Source organism: Oncorhynchus clarkii, unplaced genomic scaffold, assembly GCF_045791955.1.
Source record: "Oncorhynchus clarkii lewisi isolate Uvic-CL-2024 unplaced genomic scaffold, UVic_Ocla_1.0 unplaced_contig_2975_pilon_pilon, whole genome shotgun sequence".
Classification (NCBI taxonomy): Eukaryota; Metazoa; Chordata; class Actinopteri; order Salmoniformes; family Salmonidae; genus Oncorhynchus; species Oncorhynchus clarkii.
This window is the reverse complement of record NW_027257945.1, coordinates 347,456-367,104: the sequence shown is the minus strand read 5'-3', so window position 1 is coordinate 367,104 and position 19,649 is coordinate 347,456. Positions and strand designations below refer to the sequence as shown.

Genomic DNA, 19,649 nt, shown 5'->3' with positions numbered 1-19,649 from the left:
CTGCTATAACAGCCTCCACTCTTCTGGGAAGGCTTTCCACTAGATGTTGGAACATTGCTGCAGGGACTTGCTTCCATTCAGCCACAAGAGTATTAGTGAGGTCGGGCTCGCAGTCTGCGTTCCAATTCATCCCAAAGGTGTTCGATGGGGTGGAGGTCAGGGCTCTGTGCAGGCCAGTCAAGTTCTTCCACACCGATCTCGACAAACCATTTCTGTATGGACCTCACTTTGTGAATGGGGTCATTGGGGCCGAACCATGAAAAACATCCCCAGACCATTTCTCCTCCTCCTGGACCTCGCTTTGTGCACAGGGGCAGTGTCATGCTGGCATCTGCCAAAACCAGATTAGCCAGATGGTGAAGCGTGATTCATCACTCCAGAGAATGCGTTTCCACTGCTCCTGAATCCAATGGCAGCGAGCTGTACACCACTCCAGCCAAAGCTGGCATTGCATATGTTGATTTTAGGGTGGTGTAAAGTTGCTCGGCCACGGAAACCAATTTCATGAAGCTCCCGATGATCAGTTGTTGTGCTGCCTTTGCTTCCAGAAGCAGTTTGGAAATCGGTAGTGAGTGTTACAACCGAGGACAGACGATGTTTATGCCCTGTGCGCTTCAGCACTCAACACTTTAAATGCGGTCACCCTAAATAAACCTTAATGCAATTCAATTAAAAACATATTTATAACGTGTAAGAAGGCATTAAATAATGTGTTAGATAAAACTGATCATAAACTTACTGGAACAAATTCAATTGGAATTGTATTCCCATAATAAAATTCAAGTCCCCGCGCCATCTGTTAGTCATTACGCATTTCCGTGTGTAATAAACCCCATTTCCTGATGTCAATATGCGGTGGTGGTATCGTAGCCACCGGAAAGATGTAAACGGAGAACGAGATTAGAATCATTCACAACAAGGAGATAGAAATCATTCTATCAACAACGGTGTCCCTCCCGAATTACCACAGAGCTTGAAAACCAAGCCGGTCGCATCCAGATACGACCAGGAGTGGACTGGTGGCGCGGACTTGTTTCAGGCAGTAGACGTTAGGAGAATGGACGGGGCGATATGGCGGAGGGCCTGCTGTGATGCTGGCCGCAGCCGGAGCCTGACCAGCGGGCTGGTGGAGGTTGGTGGCCGGGGCTCGATGCTCCAAACACTGCTCCTTTTCTCCGTGTTCGGGCTGCTCTTTGGACTTCCCGCTGTCACCGAGGCGAAAGAATGCGACAAACCGTGCATGAATGGGCAATGCAACACGGTAACGGGCAACTGTGTGTGCAGCCCCGGCTGGATCGGGGACCAATGCCAACACTGCGGAGGAAGGTTCAGGTGAGAATCGCTGCCTACGACTGTGCTGTACTGTACTGTATATTGACTACCTATCCTTATTGTTTGAATGATCTAGCTACATCGGTCCCACTTCTCTATTCCACCTCCCACTTCTTCTTCTGCAGATGAGACGTCCCCATCTCTCTCTTTCTGTCTCTCTCTCACAGCTAGTCCTTGATCATGACTCAGTTCCATGACATTACACACAAATGTACGAAGGCGTCTACTGTAGGAGTTTTGTTTACATGGACACTGTCTCAAATGCAAACTTTTTAGCATTTGTGTCACAAATCCAATGCATATCAATGGTACCTATATAAACCCAACTTCCTGACGGTATCGTAGCCACCGGAAAGATGTAAACGGAGAACGAGATTAAAATCATTCACAACCTAATCCAAATCATCTATAAGTAACATTATTGAATCCATTTGTTGATACTTTAGAGTGAGTTAGACTTGAAGCGTGGAAATGCTAATATAGGTACCATTGACTTGCATTGGATTGGTGACACAAATTATAAAAAGTTAACATTTGAAACAGTGGGCAATTAAACCCATAGTGTCATACAATCACCTAATAGCACGAACAGCACCATCTAGTGGTCATAGTAATGTAATGCAACAGGCAGGGAGCAGGTCTAGAACCCTCGACCTTCTAGCCCGAAGTCCGGCTTGCTATCGAGTCAATTTCCGTGTTGATAAACCCAGGGGCGTTACAGTAATATCAGGATGTAGAATGGGACATGATTTTATTTAACTAGTCAGTTAAGAACAAATTCTTATTTTCAATGACAGCCTAGGAACAGTGGGTTAACTGCCTTGTTCAGGGGAAGAACGACAGATTTTTTTACCTTGTCAGCTCAGGGATTCAATCTAGCAACCTTTCGGTTACTAGTCCAACGCTCTAACCACTAGACTACCTGCTGGTTACTGGCCCAACACGCTAACCACTAGGCTACCTGCTGGTTACTGGCCCAACACTCTAACCACTAGACTACCTGCTGGTTACTGGCCCAACACTCTAACCACTAGGCTACCTGCTGGTTACTGGCCCAACACGCTAACCACTAGACTACCTGCTGGTTACTGGCCCAACACTCTAACCACTAGACTACCTGCTGGTTACTGGCCCAACACTCTAACCACTAGACTACCTGCTGGTTACTGGCCCAACACTCTAACCACTAGACTACCTGCTGGTTACTGGCCCAACACTCTAACCACTAGGCTACCTGCTGCCCCAACAACTTAAATGACTGATTTCTCTGGACAGGGAGGAGGGGAGGCATCACTGAGAATACATTACATAGGATGCAGAAACAATACTCTGAGCAGCAGCTCCATACTACCAGTCAGACATAGAGAACAGGTACTATCTCCTCGTTGTCGGGGTGGTGTGGGGAGTCCTTGGATGGCTTTTGACAACTTCTTTGGGTTTCTTACTCATTAGCGAGGTTTCCATGGTGACATATTTTCATGCATGTATTCTAAAATAATATGCAAATTTCCCCACCAGAGATGTTTCCACCCAATTGACTTGTTGCAGATCAAAAATCAGTGTGTGATGGCGTAAAATGTACTATTTTGCTAAAGTTTTCATGTATTAAATAAAAAAAAACTAATGTTTTTAATGTGCATTTTCAACTGTACCGAAAAGATTTGTCACAAACTGTTACGGTAAATAGAAGACGTGACCCTGATCTTGCCACGAGCTCTTCTGCGAACAGAGCTCTCAGATGCAGTACGGCTCTGTGTGCAGGCTACATGATGATGATGATGATGGATGAGCTCCAGAATGCTTTCATATGTCAACGAAAGTCGAGCATCAGTCATCAATTGCGTCACCAGTATAATACCCTCGACATCTATTGGAAAGGAGCATCAAGCTCAGGCCGTGCACTTTCACTACCCTGTGACGTTCATCATAACTTATTTCATCTGTAGCCTCATAAACTGCATGGCTTCCTGAGTCGTAGTGGGAGGACCACACACACCGCGATTCCTAGTTTACTTAGATATGATAGGTAATTGTATCGATATTAGCGCATCAAGGTGTTTCCATCGGCATTTCACAAAAAGATCCCACCATGTCGAGCGAACAAAATGATCTGTTGGCTTTTAAAAATTGTACTGAAACTTCGTGATTAAAAAATAAATGCATACGGTATGACTTTACTCACATGGAAATGCGGTCATTGTTAAAATAGAGTTGGGTCTAAATCAGATATTTATTCAATATTATATGAATTAAAAGGGCAAATTTGTGTGCAATCTATTAGCCTAATTTCTCAGATCAAATTATATTTCAACAAAATAATGTTGCCGGAATGATAATTTTAGGCCTGTCTGTTTCTAATATAAATTAATTTAGAGCAATCTCACATGGTGGATGTCCAGCCTTTTTCTTGTGTCCTTTGAGGTCGAATGACCCAGAGGCTAGCTGACTGTCTATGGTAACGGAGGCTAGCTGACTGTCTATGGTAACGGAGGCTAGCTGACTGTCTATGGTAACGGAGGCTAGCTGACTGTCTATGGTAACGGAGGCTAGCTGACTGTCTATGGTAACGGAGGCTAGCTGACTGTCTATGGTAGCGGAGGCTAGCTGACTGTCTATGGTAGCGGAGGCTAGCTGACTGTCTATGGTAACGGAGGCTAGCTGACTGTCTATGGTAACGGGGGCTAGCTGACTGTCTATGGTAACGGAGGCTAGCTGACTGTCTATGGTAACGGAGGCTAGCTGACTGTCTATGGTAACGGAGGCTAGCTGACTGTCTATGGTAGCGGAGGCTAGCTGACTGTCTATGGTAACGGGGGCTAGCTGACTGTCTATGGTAACGGGGGCTAGCTGACTGTCTATGGTAGCGGAGGCTAGCTGACTGTCTATGGTAACGGGGGCTAGCTGACTGTCTATGGTAACGGGGGCTAGCTGACTGTCTATGGTAACGGGGGCTAGCTGACTGTCTATGGTAACGGGGGCTAGCTGACTGTCTATGGTAACGGAGGCTAGCTGACTGTCTATGGTAACGGAGGCTAGCTGACTGTCTATGGTAACGGAGGCTAGCTGACTGTCTATGGTAACGGAGGCTAGCTGACTGTCTATGGTAACGGGGGCTAGCTGACTGTCTATGGTAACGGAGGCTAGCTGACTGTCTATGGTAACGGAGGCTAGCTGACTGTCTATGGTAACGGAGGCTAGCTGACTGTCTATGGTAACGGAGGCTAGCTGACTGTCTATGGTAACGGGGGCTAGCTGACTGTCTATGGTAACGGGGGCTAGCTGACTGTCTATGGTAACGGAGGCTAGCTGACTGTCTATGGTAACGGAGGCTAGCTGACTGTCTATGGTAACGGAGGCTAGCTGACTGTCTATATGGTAACGGAGGCTAGCTGACTGTCTATGGTAACGGAGGCTAGCTGACTGTCTATGGTAACGGAGGCTAGCTGACTGTCTATGGTAACGGGGGCTAGCTGACTGTCTATGGTAACGGAGGCCTGCTCCAGCTAGTTACCACGCCCCCCCCTTCACCAGCTAGTTTCCACGTCCACCCCCTTCACCAGCTAGTTACCACGCCCCCCCCCTTCACCAGCTAGTTACCATGTCCCGCCCCCACCCTTCACCAGCTAGTTACCACAACTCCCCCCACCCTTCACCAGCTAGTTACCACGTCCCCCTCTTCACCAGCTAGTTACCACGACCCCCCCTTCACCAGCTAGTTACCACAACCCCCCCCACCCTTCACCAGCTAGTTACCACGACCCCCATATCACCAGCTATTTACCACGTCCCCCCGTACAGATGTTTGATATGACGGGAACTGTGGAAGCCGCCCTAGTAACAGTAGCCAGACAGTGTTCTATGTGATCAATGTGTTATGATGGGTCTTCCGGCAGGGTTATTGAGCAACAATGTTGTGCTGATGTTATGAATACAGGCCTTGTGTTCATCTCTCTCTAATGGTACAGCCCAATGTGTCTGTACTGCCCAGTTGTTTTGACTCTGCCTTGGTCTCCCCCTTGGTCTAATGGTACAGCCCAATGTGTTACACTGTATCGGTGCTCAGCCTTGGTCCCCCTCCCTGTTCAGAATGGCCTAATGAAACCTTCCATACATGTTTGTAGAAGTGCTCAGAAACATACTTTTTAGACCTGAATGCCAAAACATTCAAGAAATAAAGCTGCTGAAGTTGACCAATCCTGCATACCCCCCGATACCGCTAAACCAGGGTTCCGTTCTGCGTACGTCCCGATACCGCTAACCCAGGGTTCCGTTCTGCGTACGTCCCGATACCGCTAACCCAGGGTTCCGTTCTGCGGACGTCCCGATACCGCTAAACCAGGGTTCCGTTCTGCGTACGTCCCGATACCGTTAAACCAGGGTTCCGTTCTGCGTACGTCCCGATACCGTTAAAACAGGGTTCCGTTCTGCGTACGTCCCGATACCGTTAAAACAGGGTTCCGTTCTGCGTACGTCCCGATACCGTTAAACCAGGGTTCCGTTCTGCGTGTCCCGATACCGTTAAACCAGGGTTCCGTTCTGCGTACCCCCTGATACCGTTAAACCAGGGTTCCGTTCTGCGTACGTCCCGATACCCCTAACCCAGGGTTCCGTTCTGCGTACGTCCCGATACCACTAAACCAGGGTTCCGTTCTGCATACCCCCCGATACCACTAAACCACGGTTCCGTTCTGCGTACCCCCCGATACCACTAAACCACGGTTCCGTTCTGCGTACCCCCCGATACCACTAAACCACGGTTCCATTCTGCATACCCCCAGATACCGTAAGACCAGGGTTCCATTTTGCATGCCGTAAGACCAGGGGTTCCATTCTGCGTACCCCCAGATGCCGTAAGACCAGGGGTTCCATTCTGCATGCCCCCCAGATACCGTAAGACCAGGGGTTCCATCCTGCATACCCCCCAGATACCGTAAGACCAGGGTTCCATTTTGCATACCCCCCAATACCATAAGACCAGGGGTTCCATTCTGCATACCATAAGACCAGGGGTTCCGTTCTGCGTACCCCCAGATACCGTAAGACCAGGGGTTCCATTCTGCATACCCCCCAGATACCATAAGACATGGGGTTCCATTCTGCATACCCCCCAGATACCGTAAGACCAGGATTCCATTCTGCATACCCCCCAGATACCGTAAGACCAGGGTTCCATTCTGCATACCCCCCAGATACCGTAAGACCAGGGGTTCCATTCTGTGTACCCCCCGATACCATAAGACCAGGGGTTCCATTTTGCATACCATAAGACCAGGGTTCCATTCTGCATACCCCCCAGATACCATAAGACCAGGGGTTCCATTCTGCGTACCATAAGACCAGGGGTTACATTCTGCGTACCCCCCAGATACCATAAGACCAGGGGTTCCATTCTGCATACCCCCAGATACCGTAAGACCAGGGGTTCCATTCTGCATCCCGTAAGACCAGGGGTTCCATTCTGCATACCCCCAGATACCGTAAGACCAGGGTTCCATTCTGCATACCCCCCAGATACCGTAAGACCAGGGTTCCATTCTGCATACCCCCCAGATACCGTAAGACCAGGGTTCCATTTTGCATACCGTAAGACCAGGGGTTCCATTCTGCATACCCCCCGATACCATAAGACCAGGGGTTCCATTCTGCATACCGTAAGACCAGGGGTTCCGTTCTGCGTACCCCCAGATACCGTAAGACCAGGGGTTCCATTCTGCATACCCCCCAGATACCATAAGACATGGGGTTCCATTCTGCATACCCCCCGATACCGTAAGACCAGGGGTTCCATTCTGCATACCATAAGACCAGGGGTTCCATTCTGCGTACCATAAGACCAGGGGTTCCAATCTGCATACCCCCCAGATACCGTAAGACCAGGGTTCCATTCTGCATACCCCCAAGATACCGTAAGACCAGGGTTCCATTCTGCATACCATAAGACCAGGGTTCCATTCTGCATACCCCCCAGATACCATAAGACCAGGGGTTCCATTCTGCGTACCATAAGACCAGGGGTTCCATTCTGCATACCCCCAGATACCGTAAGACCAGGGTTCCATTCTGCATACCCCCCAGATACCGTAATACCAGGGTTCCATTCTGCATACCCCCCAGATACTGTAAGACCAGGGTTCCATTTTGCATACCGTAAGACCAGGGGTTCCATTCTGCATACCCCCCGATACCATAAGACCAGGGGTTCCATTCTGCATACCGTAAGACCAGGGGTTCCGTTCTGCGTACCCCCAGATACCGTAAGACCAGGGGTTCCATTCTGCATACCCCCCAGATACCATAAGACATGGGGTTCCATTCTGCATACCCCCCGATACCGTAAGACCAGGGGTTCCATTCTGCATACCGTAAGACCAGGGGTTCCATTCTGCGTACCATAAGACCAGGGGTTCCATTCTGCATACCCCCCAGATACCGTAAGACCAGAGTTCCATTCTGCATACCCCCAAGATACCGTAAGACCAGGGTTCCATTCTGCATACCATAAGACCAGGGTTCCATTCTGCATACCCCCCAGATACCATAAGACCAGGGGTTCCATTCTGCGTACCATAAGACCAGGGGTTCCATTCTGCATACCCCCAGATACCGTAAGACCAGGGTTCCATTCTGCATACCCCCCAGATACCGTAAGACCGGGGTTCCATTCTGCATACACCCAGATACCGTAAGACCAGGGGTTCCATTCTGCATACCGTAAGACCAGGGTTCCATTCTGCATACCCCCCGATACCATAAGACCAGGGGTCCCATTCTGCATACTGTAAGACCAGGGGTTCCATTCTGCATACCCCCAGATACCGTAAGACCAGGGGTTCCATTCTGCATACCGTAAGACCAGGGGTTCCATTCTGCATACCCCCAGATACCGCAAGACCAGGGTTCCATTCTGCATACCCCCCAGATACCATAAGACCAGGGGTTCCATTCTGCGTACCATAAGACCAGGGGTTCCATTCTGCATACCCCCAGATACCGTAAGACCAGGGTTCCATTCTGCATACCCCCCAGATACCGTAAGACCAGGGTTCCATTCTGCATACACCCAGATACCGTAAGACCAGGGGTTCCATTCTGCATACCGTAAGACCAGGGTTCCATTCTGCATACCCCCCGATACCATAAGACCAGGGGTTCCATGCTGCATACCGTAAGACCAGGGGTTCCCTTCTGCATACCCCCAGATACCGCAAGACCAGGGTTCCATTCTGCATACCCCCCAGATACCGTAAGACCATGGTTCCATTCTGCATACCCCCAGATACCGTAAGACCAGGGGTTCTATTCTGCGTACCCCCCGATACCATAAGACCAGGGTTCCATTCTGCATACCCCCCCCAGATACCATAAAACCAGGGGTTCCATTCTGTGTACCCCCCGATACCATAAGCCCAGGGGTTCATCAGTACTTAATAGTTGGCTTTTGGCTGAATTTTTTGTTGTTGAAAATCTGATGATAAATTGGCACCATTGAGACTAAAAAAAAAAATTCCCATTATGAATTAAATAATTTTAGCCTATTAATTAATAACATACCAGTGGATGGAAACACATTTGGCTGGTCATGCTTATTGGTCATTTGCATAATTTAGTGGAATTAAATTGGCGCGTGTGTATATTTATCTATTTTACCACACATGTACGGAATACAGATACAGTGCCTCGGAGTGGAACATCTGTCAGACAGAAGACCAATCATTACTCAATTCTAAATGCTATCTCGTGTTAATTGTTTTATGGCCACGATTTAAAAAAATAATTGCTTATTTTATTTCTCAACATGGTAATTGAAGCACGCTTCCCATTCACCATTCAAATGCATAGGCAACAGAAGGCAGGTTTCACCAGCTGGAGGCAGTGTGCATTTTGTAAACTTATAGGTGGATGACTGTCTACAACTTTAATGGTTTGAAACCTGAATGTTTTACGACATATTATGTGGCATGTTTTACCTTGCTTCAAAGTAGCCAGAATCTGACCCTATCCATTTAAACTAGTAACCAAGAATCTGACCCTATCCATTTAAACTAGTAGCCAGAATCTGACCCTATCCATTTAAACTAGTAGCCAGAATCTGACCCTATCCATTTAAACTAGTAGCCAGAATCTGACCCTGTCCATTTAAACTAGTAGCCAGAATCTGACCCTATCCATTTAAACTAGTAGCCAGAATCTGACCCTATCCATTTAAACTAGTAGCCAGAATCTGACCCTGTCCATTTAAACTAGTAGCCAGAATCTGACCCTGTCCATTTAAACTAGTAGCCAGAATCTGACCCTGTCCATTTAAACTAGTAGCCAGAATCTGACCCTGTCCATTTAAACTAGTAGCCAGAATCTGACCCTGTCCATTTAAACTAGTAGCCAGAATCTGACCCTGTCCATTTAAACTAGTAGCCAGAATCTGACCCCATCCATTTAAACTAGTAGCCTGTTTCTTTCTAGTGGTTTTCAACTTTCTTTCATAGTTCGGAAGACAAATGCACATTCGCGTGTATCCTAGTGCTTTGGGCACATTCGCGTGTATCCTAGTGCTTTGGGCACATTCGCGTGTATCCTAGTGCTTTGTGCACATTCGCGTGTATCCTAGTGCTGTGTGCACATTCGCGTGTATCCTAGTGCTGTGTGCACATTCGCGTGTATCCTAGTGCTTTGTGCACATTCGCGTGTATCCTAGTGCTTTGTGCACATTCGCGTGTATCCTAGTGCTTTGGGCACATTCGCGTGTATCCTAGTGCTGTGTGCACATTCGCGTGTATCCTCAAAATCAAATCAAATCAAATCAAATTTTATTTGTCACATACACATGGTTAGCAGATGTTAATGCGAGTGTAGCGAAATGCTTGTGCTTCTAGTTCCGACAATGCAGTAATAACAAGTAATCTAACTAACAATTCCAAAACTACTGTCTTGTACACAGTGTAAGGGGATAAAGAATATGTACATAAGGATATATGAATGAGTGATGGTACAGAGCAGCATAGGCAAGATACAGTAGATGGTATCGAGTACAGTATGTACAAATGAGATGAGTATGTAAACAAAGTGGCATAGTTTAAAGTGGCTAGTGATACATGTATTACATAAGGATACAGTCGATGATATAGAGTACAGTATATACGTATGCATATGAGATGAATAATGTAGGGTAAGTAACATTATATAAGGTAGCATTGTTTAAAGTGGCTAGTGATATATTTACATCATTTCCCATCAATTCCCATTATTAAAGTGGCTGGAGTTGAGTCAGTGTCAGTGTGTTGGCAGCAGCCACTCAGTGTTAGTGGTGGCTGTTTAACAGTCTGATGGCCTTGAGATAGAAGCTGTTTTTCAGTCTCTCGGTCCCAGCTTTGATGCACCTGTACTAACCTCGCCTTCTGGATGATAGCGGGGTGAACAGGCAGTGGCTCGGGTGGTTGATGTCCTTGATGATCTTTATGGCCTTCCTGTGACATCGGGTGATGTAGGTGTCCTGGAGGGCAGGTAGTTTGCCCCCGGTGATGCGTTGTGCAGACCTCACTACCCTCTGGAGAGCCTTACGGTTGAGGGCGGTGCAGTTGCCATACCAGGCGGTGATACAGCCCGCCAAGATGCTCTCGATTGTGCATCTGTAGAAGTTTGTGAGTGCTTTTGGTGACAAGCCGAATTTCTTCAGCCTCCTGAGGTTGAAGAGGCGCTGCTGCGCCTTCATCACGATGCTGTCTGTGTGAGTGGACCAATTCAGTTTGTCTGTGATGTGTATGCCGAGGAACTTAAAACTTGCTACCCTCTCCACTACTGTTCCATCGATGTGGATAGGGGGGTGTTCCCTCTGCTGTTTCCTGAAGTCCACAATCATCTCCTTAGTTTTGTTGACGTTGAGTGTGAGGTTATTTTCCTGACACCACACTCCGAGGGCCCTCACCTCCTCCCTGTAGGCCGTCTCGTCGTTGTTGGTAATCAAGCCTACCACTGTTGTGTCGTCCGCAAACTTGATGATTGAGTTGGAGGCGTGCGTGGCCACGCAGTCGTGGGTGAACAGGGAGTACAGGAGAGGGCTCAGAACGCACCCTTGTGGGGCCCCAGTGTTGAGGATCAGCGGAGAGGAGATGTTGTTGCCTACCCTCACCACCTGGGGGCGGCCCGTCAGGAAGTCCAGTACCCAGTTGCACAGGGCGGGGTCGAGACCCAGGGTCTCGAGCTTGATGACGAGCTTGGAGGGTACTATGGTGTTGAATGCCGAGCTGTAGTCGATGAACAGCATTCTCACATAGGTATTCCTCTTGTCCAGATGGGTTAGGGCAGTGTGCAGTGTGGTTGAGATTGCATCGTCTGTGGACCTATTTGGGCGGTAAGCAAATTGGAGTGGGTCTAGTGTGTCAGGTAGGGTGGAGGTGATATGGTCCTTGACTAGTCTCTCAAAGCACTTCATGATGACGGATGTGAGTGCTACGGGGCGGTAGTCGTTGAGCTCAGTTACTTTAGCTTTCTTGGGAACAGGAACAATGGTGGCCCTCTTGAAGCATGTGGGAACAGCAGACTGGTATAGGGATTGATTGAATATGTCCGTAAACACACCAGCCAGCTGGTCTGCGCATGCTCTGAGGGCGTGGCTGGGGATGCCGTCTGGGCCTGCAGCCTTGCGAGGGTTAACACGTTTAAATGTCTTACTCACCTCGGCTGCAGTGAAGGAGAGACCGCATGTTTTCGTTGCAGGCCGTGTCAGTGGCACTGTATTGTCCTCAAAGCGGGCAAAAAAGTTATTTAGTCTGCCTGGGAGCAAGACATCCTGGTCCGTGACTGGGCTGGATTTCTTCCTGTAGTCCGTGATTGACTGTAGACCCTGCCACATGCCTCTTGTGTCTGAGCCGTTGAATTGAGATTCTACTTTGTCTCTGTACTGGCGCTTAGCTTGTTTGATAGCCTTGCGGAGGGAATAGCTGCACTGTTTGTATTCGGTCATGTTACCAGACACCTTGCCCTGATTAAAAGCAGTGGTTCGCGCTTTCAGTTTCACACGAATGCTGCCATCAATCCACGGTTTCTGGTTAGGGAATGTTTTAATCGTTGCTATGGGAATGACATCTTCAACGCACGTTCTAATGAACTTGCACACCGAATCAGCGTATTCGTCAATGTTGTTATCTGACGCAATACGAAACATCTCCCAGTCCACGTGATGGAAGCAGTCTTGGAGTGTGGAGTCAGCTTGGTCGGACCAGCGTTGGACAGACCTCAGCGTGGGAGCCTCTTGTTTTAGTTTCTGTCTGTAGGCAGGGATCAACAAAATGGAGTCGTGGTCAGCTTTTCCGAAAGGGGGGCGGGGCAGGGCCTTATATGCGTCGCGGAAGTTAGAGTAACAATGATCCAAGGTCTTTCCACCCCTGGTTGTGCAATCGATATGCTGATAAAATTTGGGGAGTCTTGTTTTCAGATTAGCCTTGTTAAAATCCCCAGCTACAATGAATGCAGCCTCCGGATAAATCGTTTCCAGTTTGCAGAGAGTTAAATGAAGTTTGTTCAGAGCCATCGATGTGTCTGCTTGGGGGGGGATATATACGGCTGTGATTATAATCGAAGAGAATTCTCTTGGTAGATAATGCGGTCTACATTTGATTGTGAGGAATTCTAAATCAGGTGAACAGAAGGATTTGAGTTCCTGTATGTTTCTTTCATCACACCATGTCACGTTGGCCATGAGGCATACGCCCCCGCCCCTCTTCTTACCAGAAAGATGTTTGTTTCTGTTAGCGCGATGCGTGGAGAAACCCGTTGGCTGCACCGCTTCGGATAGTCTCTCCAGTGAGCCATGTTTCAGTGAAGCAAAGGACGTTACAGTCTCTGATGTCCCTCTGGAATGCTACCCTTGCTCGGATTTCATCAACCTTGTTGTCAAGAGACTGGACATTGGCAAGAAGAATGCTAGGGAGTGGTGCACGGTGTGCCCGTCTCCGGAGTCTGACCAGAAGACCGCCTCGTTTCCCTCTCTTTCGGAGTCGTTTTTTTGGGTCGCTGCATAGGATCCACTCCGTTGTCCTGTTTGTAAGGCAGAACACAGGATCCGCGTCGCAAAAAACATATTCTTGGTCGTACTGATGGTGAGTAGACGCTGATCTTATATTCAGTAGTTCTTCTCGACTGTATGTAATGAAACCTAAGATGACCTGGGGTACTAATGTAAGAAATAACACGTAAAAAAAAAAAAACTGCATAGTTTCCTAGGAACGCGAAGCGAGGCGGCCATCTCTGTCGGCGCCGGAAGTCCTGTGCTTTGTGCACATTCGCGTGTATCCTAGTGCTTTGTGCACATTCGCGTGTATCCTAGTGCTTTGTGCACATTCGCGTGTATCCTAGTGCTTTGGGCACATTCGCGTGTATCCTAGTGCTGTGTGCACATTCGCGTGTATCCTCAAAATCAAATCAAATCAAATCAAATTTTATTTGTCACATACACATGGTTAGCAGATGTTAATGCGAGTGTAGCGAAATGCTTGTGCTTCTAGTTCCGACAATGCAGTAATAACAAGTAATCTAACTAACAATTCCAAAACTACTGTCTTGTACACAGTGTAAGGGGATAAAGAATATGTACATAAGGATATATGAATGAGTGATGGTACAGAGCAGCATAGGCAAGATACAGTAGATGGTATCGAGTACAGTATGTACAAATGAGATGAGTATGTAAACAAAGTGGCATAGTTTAAAGTGGCTAGTGATACATGTATTACATAAGGATACAGTCGATGATATAGAGTACAGTATATACGTATGCATATGAGATGAATAATGTAGGGTAAGTAACATTATATAAGGTAGCATTGTTTAAAGTGGCTAGTGATATATTTACATCATTTCCCATCAATTCCCATTATTAAAGTGGCTGGAGTTGAGTCAGTGTCAGTGTGTTGGCAGCAGCCACTCAGTGTTAGTGGTGGCTGTTTAACAGTCTGATGGCCTTGAGATAGAAGCTGTTTTTCAGTCTCTCGGTCCCAGCTTTGATGCACCTGTACTAACCTCGCCTTCTGGATGATAGCGGGGTGAACAGGCAGTGGCTCGGGTGGTTGATGTCCTTGATGATCTTTATGGCCTTCCTGTGACATCGGGTGATGTAGGTGTCCTGGAGGGCAGGTAGTTTGCCCCCGGTGATGCGTTGTGCAGACCTCACTACCCTCTGGAGAGCCTTACGGTTGAGGGCGGTGCAGTTGCCATACCAGGCGGTGATACAGCCCGCCAAGATGCTCTCGATTGTGCATCTGTAGAAGTTTGTGAGTGCTTTTGGTGACAAGCCGAATTTCTTCAGCCTCCTGAGGTTGAAGAGGCGCTGCTGCGCCTTCATCACGATGCTGTCTGTGTGAGTGGACCAATTCAGTTTGTCTGTGATGTGTATGCCGAGGAACTTAAAACTTGCTACCCTCTCCACTACTGTTCCATCGATGTGGATAGGGGGGTGTTCCCTCTGCTGTTTCCTGAAGTCCACAATCATCTCCTTAGTTTTGTTGACGTTGAGTGTGAGGTTATTTTCCTGACACCACACTCCGAGGGCCCTCACCTCCTCCCTGTAGGCCGTCTCGTCGTTGTTGGTAATCAAGCCTACCACTGTTGTGTCGTCCGCAAACTTGATGATTGAGTTGGAGGCGTGCGTGGCCACGCAGTCGTGGGTGAACAGGGAGTACAGGAGAGGGCTCAGAACGCACCCTTGTGGGGCCCCAGTGTTGAGGATCAGCGGAGAGGAGATGTTGTTGCCTACCCTCACCACCTGGGGGCGGCCCGTCAGGAAGTCCAGTACCCAGTTGCACAGGGCGGGGTCGAGACCCAGGGTCTCGAGCTTGATGACGAGCTTGGAGGGTACTATGGTGTTGAATGCCGAGCTGTAGTCGATGAACAGCATTCTCACATAGGTATTCCTCTTGTCCAGATGGGTTAGGGCAGTGTGCAGTGTGGTTGAGATTGCATCGTCTGTGGACCTATTTGGGCGGTAAGCAAATTGGAGTGGGTCTAGTGTGTCAGGTAGGGTGGAGGTGATATGGTCCTTGACTAGTCTCTCAAAGCACTTCATGATGACGGATGTGAGTGCTACGGGGCGGTAGTCGTTGAGCTCAGTTACTTTAGCTTTCTTGGGAACAGGAACAATGGTGGCCCTCTTGAAGCATGTGGGAACAGCAGACTGGTATAGGGATTGATTGAATATGTCCGTAAACACACCAGCCAGCTGGTCTGCGCATGCTCTGAGGGCGTGGCTGGGGATGCCGTCTGGGCCTGCAGCCTTGCGAGGGTTAACACGTTTAAATGTCTTACTCACCTCGGCTGCAGTGAAGGAGAGACCGCATGTTTTCGTTGCAGGCCGTGTCAGTGGCACTGTATTGTCCTCAAAGCGGGCAAAAAAGTTATTTAGTCTGCCTGGGAGCAAGACATCCTGGTCCGTGACTGGGCTGGATTTCTTCCTGTAGTCCGTGATTGACTGTAGACCCTGCCACATGCCTCTTGTGTCTGAGCCGTTGAATTGAGATTCTACTTTGTCTCTGTACTGGCGCTTAGCTTGTTTGATAGCCTTGCGGAGGGAATAGCTGCACTGTTTGTATTCGGTCATGTTACCAGACACCTTGCCCTGATTAAAAGCAGTGGTTCGCGCTTTCAGTTTCACACGAATGCTGCCATCAATCCACGGTTTCTGGTTAGGGAATGTTTTAATCGTTGCTATGGGAATGACATCTTCAACGCACGTTCTAATGAACTTGCACACCGAATCAGCGTATTCGTCAATGTTGTTATCTGACGCAATACGAAACATCTCCCAGTCCACGTGATGGAAGCAGTCTTGGAGTGTGGAGTCAGCTTGGTCGGACCAGCGTTGGACAGACCTCAGCGTGGGAGCCTCTTGTTTTAGTTTCTGTCTGTAGGCAGGGATCAACAAAATGGAGTCGTGGTCAGCTTTTCCGAAAGGGGGGCGGGGCAGGGCCTTATATGCGTCGCGGAAGTTAGAGTAACAATGATCCAAGGTCTTTCCACCCCTGGTTGTGCAATCGATATGCTGATAAAATTTGGGGAGTCTTGTTTTCAGATTAGCCTTGTTAAAATCCCCAGCTACAATGAATGCAGCCTCCGGATAAATCGTTTCCAGTTTGCAGAGAGTTAAATGAAGTTTGTTCAGAGCCATCGATGTGTCTGCTTGGGGGGGGATATATACGGCTGTGATTATAATCGAAGAGAATTCTCTTGGTAGATAATGCGGTCTACATTTGATTGTGAGGAATTCTAAATCAGGTGAACAGAAGGATTTGAGTTCCTGTATGTTTCTTTCATCACACCATGTCACGTTGGCCATGAGGCATACGCCCCCGCCCCTCTTCTTACCAGAAAGATGTTTGTTTCTGTTAGCGCGATGCGTGGAGAAACCCGTTGGCTGCACCGCTTCGGATAGTCTCTCCAGTGAGCCATGTTTCAGTGAAGCAAAGGACGTTACAGTCTCTGATGTCCCTCTGGAATGCTACCCTTGCTCGGATTTCATCAACCTTGTTGTCAAGAGACTGGACATTGGCAAGAAGAATGCTAGGGAGTGGTGCACGGTGTGCCCGTCTCCGGAGTCTGACCAGAAGACCGCCTCGTTTCCCTCTCTTTCGGAGTCGTTTTTTTGGGTCGCTGCATAGGATCCACTCCGTTGTCCTGTTTGTAAGGCAGAACACAGGATCCGCGTCGCAAAAAACATATTCTTGGTCGTACTGATGGTGAGTAGACGCTGATCTTATATTCAGTAGTTCTTCTCGACTGTATGTAATGAAACCTAAGATGACCTGGGGTACTAATGTAAGAAATAACACGTAAAAAAAAAAAAACTGCATAGTTTCCTAGGAACGCGAAGCGAGGCGGCCATCTCTGTCGGCGCCGGAAGTCCTGTGCTTTGTGCACATTCGCGTGTATCCTAGTGCTTTGTGCACATTCGCGTGTATCCTAGTGCTTTGTGCACATTCGCGTGTATCCTAGTGCTTTGTGCACATTCGCGTGTATCCTAGTGCTTTGTGCACATTCGCGTGTATCCTAGGGCAGTGTGCACATTCGCGTGTATCCTAGTGCTTTGTGCACATGGGTGCCCTAAAAATGTTATGAAATAAGTTGATCAACATTTTAATGTTCTGATCTGTTGCATCAGACTCATTGCTTTACACGGCTTTACACGTTTTTATGTAGCCTAGGCCTACTGGTTGTATACATGTGGGATCTATCCTCCCACAACTGTCCCAGGCAGGGTAGCCTAGTGGTTAGAGAGTTGGACTAGTAACCGAAAGGTTGCAAGTTCATATCCCCGAGCTGACAAGGTACAAATCTGTCGTTCTGCCCCTGAACAAGGCACTGTTCCTAGACCAGTTAACCCACTGTTCCTAGGCCATCATTGAACATAAGAATTTGTTGCCTAGTTAAATAAAGGTAAAAAAAATAGTCTGTTTGAGCTAGTAGTTTCTCAACAAACTGACTAAGGAGGATAGTAGATTGATAGGCTGATAGGTGAGGCGTCCATAAGGCTAGGGGAAGCTAAGCTTGTTTTAATAGCCTAATTATTTTAGGTTTTTCACCTTTATTTAACCAGGTAGGCCAGTTGAGAACAAGTTCTAATTTACAACTGTGACCTGGCCAAGATAAAGCAAAGCAGTGCGACACAAACAACAACACAGAGTTACACATGGAACAAACAAACGTACAGTCAATAACACAATAGAAAAATCTATGTACAGTGTGTGCAAATGTAGAAGAGTACAGAGGTAAGGCAATAAATAGGCCATAGAGGCAAAATAATGCAAAAGAGCAAAAAAAACAATATGGGGATGAGGTAGTTGGGTGTGCTATTTACAGATGGGCTATGTACAGGTACAGTGATCGGTAAGCTGCTCTGACAGCTGATGCTTAAAGTTAGAGAGGGAGATATGAGTCTCCAGCTTCAGTGATTTTTGCAATTCGTTCCAGTCATTGGCAGCAGAGAACTTGAATGAAAGGCGGCCAAAGGAGGTGTTGGCTTTGGGGATGACTAGTGAAATATACCTGCTGGAGCACGCGCTACGGGTGGGTGCTGCTATGGTGGCCAGTGAGCTGAGATAAGGCGGGGCTTTACCTAGCAAAGACTTATAGATGACATGGAGCCAGTGGGTTTGGCGACGAGTATGAAGCGAGGGCCAGCCAACGAGAGTGTACAGGTCGCAGTGGTGGGTAGTATATGGGGCTGACAAAACGTATATGGTGTTTTGGTGACAACTGATGGCACTGTGATAGACTGCATCCAGTTTGTTGAGTAGAGTGTTGGAGGCTATTTTGTAAATGACATCACCGAAGTCAAGGATCGGTATGATAGTCAGTTTTACGAAGGTATGTTTGGCAGTATGAGTGAAGGATGCTTTGTTGAAATAGGAAGCTAATTCTAGATTTAATTTTGGATTGAAGATGCTAAATGTGAGTCTGGAAGGAGAGTTTACAGTCTAACCAGACACCGAGGTATTTGTAGTTGTTCACAGATTCTAAGTCAGAACTGTCCAGAGTAGTGATGTTGGACGGGCGGGCAGGAGTGGGCAGCAGTCGGTTGAAGAGCTTGCATTTAGTTTTACTTGTATTTTTAAGAGCAGTTGGAGGCCACGGAAGGAGTGTTGTCTGGCATTGAAGCTGAACATAAATGTTAGTAATAGTACAACATTTTGAAGAGATTAATAACAGAGGGGGATTTCCCCCTAGCGGGGATTTAATACTTCACCTTTTTGGGCCCTGAGAAGTTTGCATCCCTGGTTTCCACCCTCCAGAATGGCCTAATGGTACAGCCCAGTGTCAGTCTCCACCCTCCAGAATGGCCTAATGGTACAGCCCAGTGTCAGTCTCCACCCTCCAGAATGGCCTAATGGTACAGCCCAGTGTCAGTCTCCACCCTCCAGAATGGCCTAATGGTACAGCCCAGTGTCAGTCTCCACCCTCCAGAATGGCCTAATGGTACAGCCCAGTGTCAGTCCCCAACCTCCAGAATGGCCTAATGGTACAGCCCAGTGTCAGTCCCCACCCTCCAGAATGGCCTAATGGTACAGCCCAGTGTCAGTCTCCACCCTCCAGAATGGCCTAATGGTACAGCCCAGTGTCAGTCCCCACCCTCCAGAATGGCCTAATGGTACAGCCCAGTGTCAGCGTCTGTCTCCTGAATGAAGAGTCATGTACGGCTGTTTCCAGACTGATGACATGGTCAGCCACCAGCCAGGCTTACTATCTGCATGGCAATGATCACTCTCTCTGCGTCCCAAAGGGCACTCTATTCCTCCATAGGGCTCTGGTCAAAAGTAGTGCACTACATAGGGAATAGG

The 19,649-nt window shown here is 48.0% G+C and overlaps 1 protein-coding gene across 4 annotated transcripts in view; it reads left to right on the top strand.

Annotated features, from left to right (window-relative positions):
• The first annotated feature begins 864 nt into the window (after window positions 1-864).
• LOC139394152 (attractin-like) overlaps window positions 865-19,649 on the top strand; it is a 251,525-nt gene continuing 232,740 nt past the window's right edge. For all 4 annotated transcript variants that reach the window (XM_071142189.1, XM_071142187.1, XM_071142186.1 and 1 more), the window contains exon 1: window positions 865-1,332. In XM_071142189.1, the coding sequence (XP_070998290.1) occupies window positions 1,058-1,332 (275 nt within the window). In that variant the 5' untranslated portion in view covers window positions 865-1,057. The remainder of the gene's footprint in view (window positions 1,333-19,649) is intronic.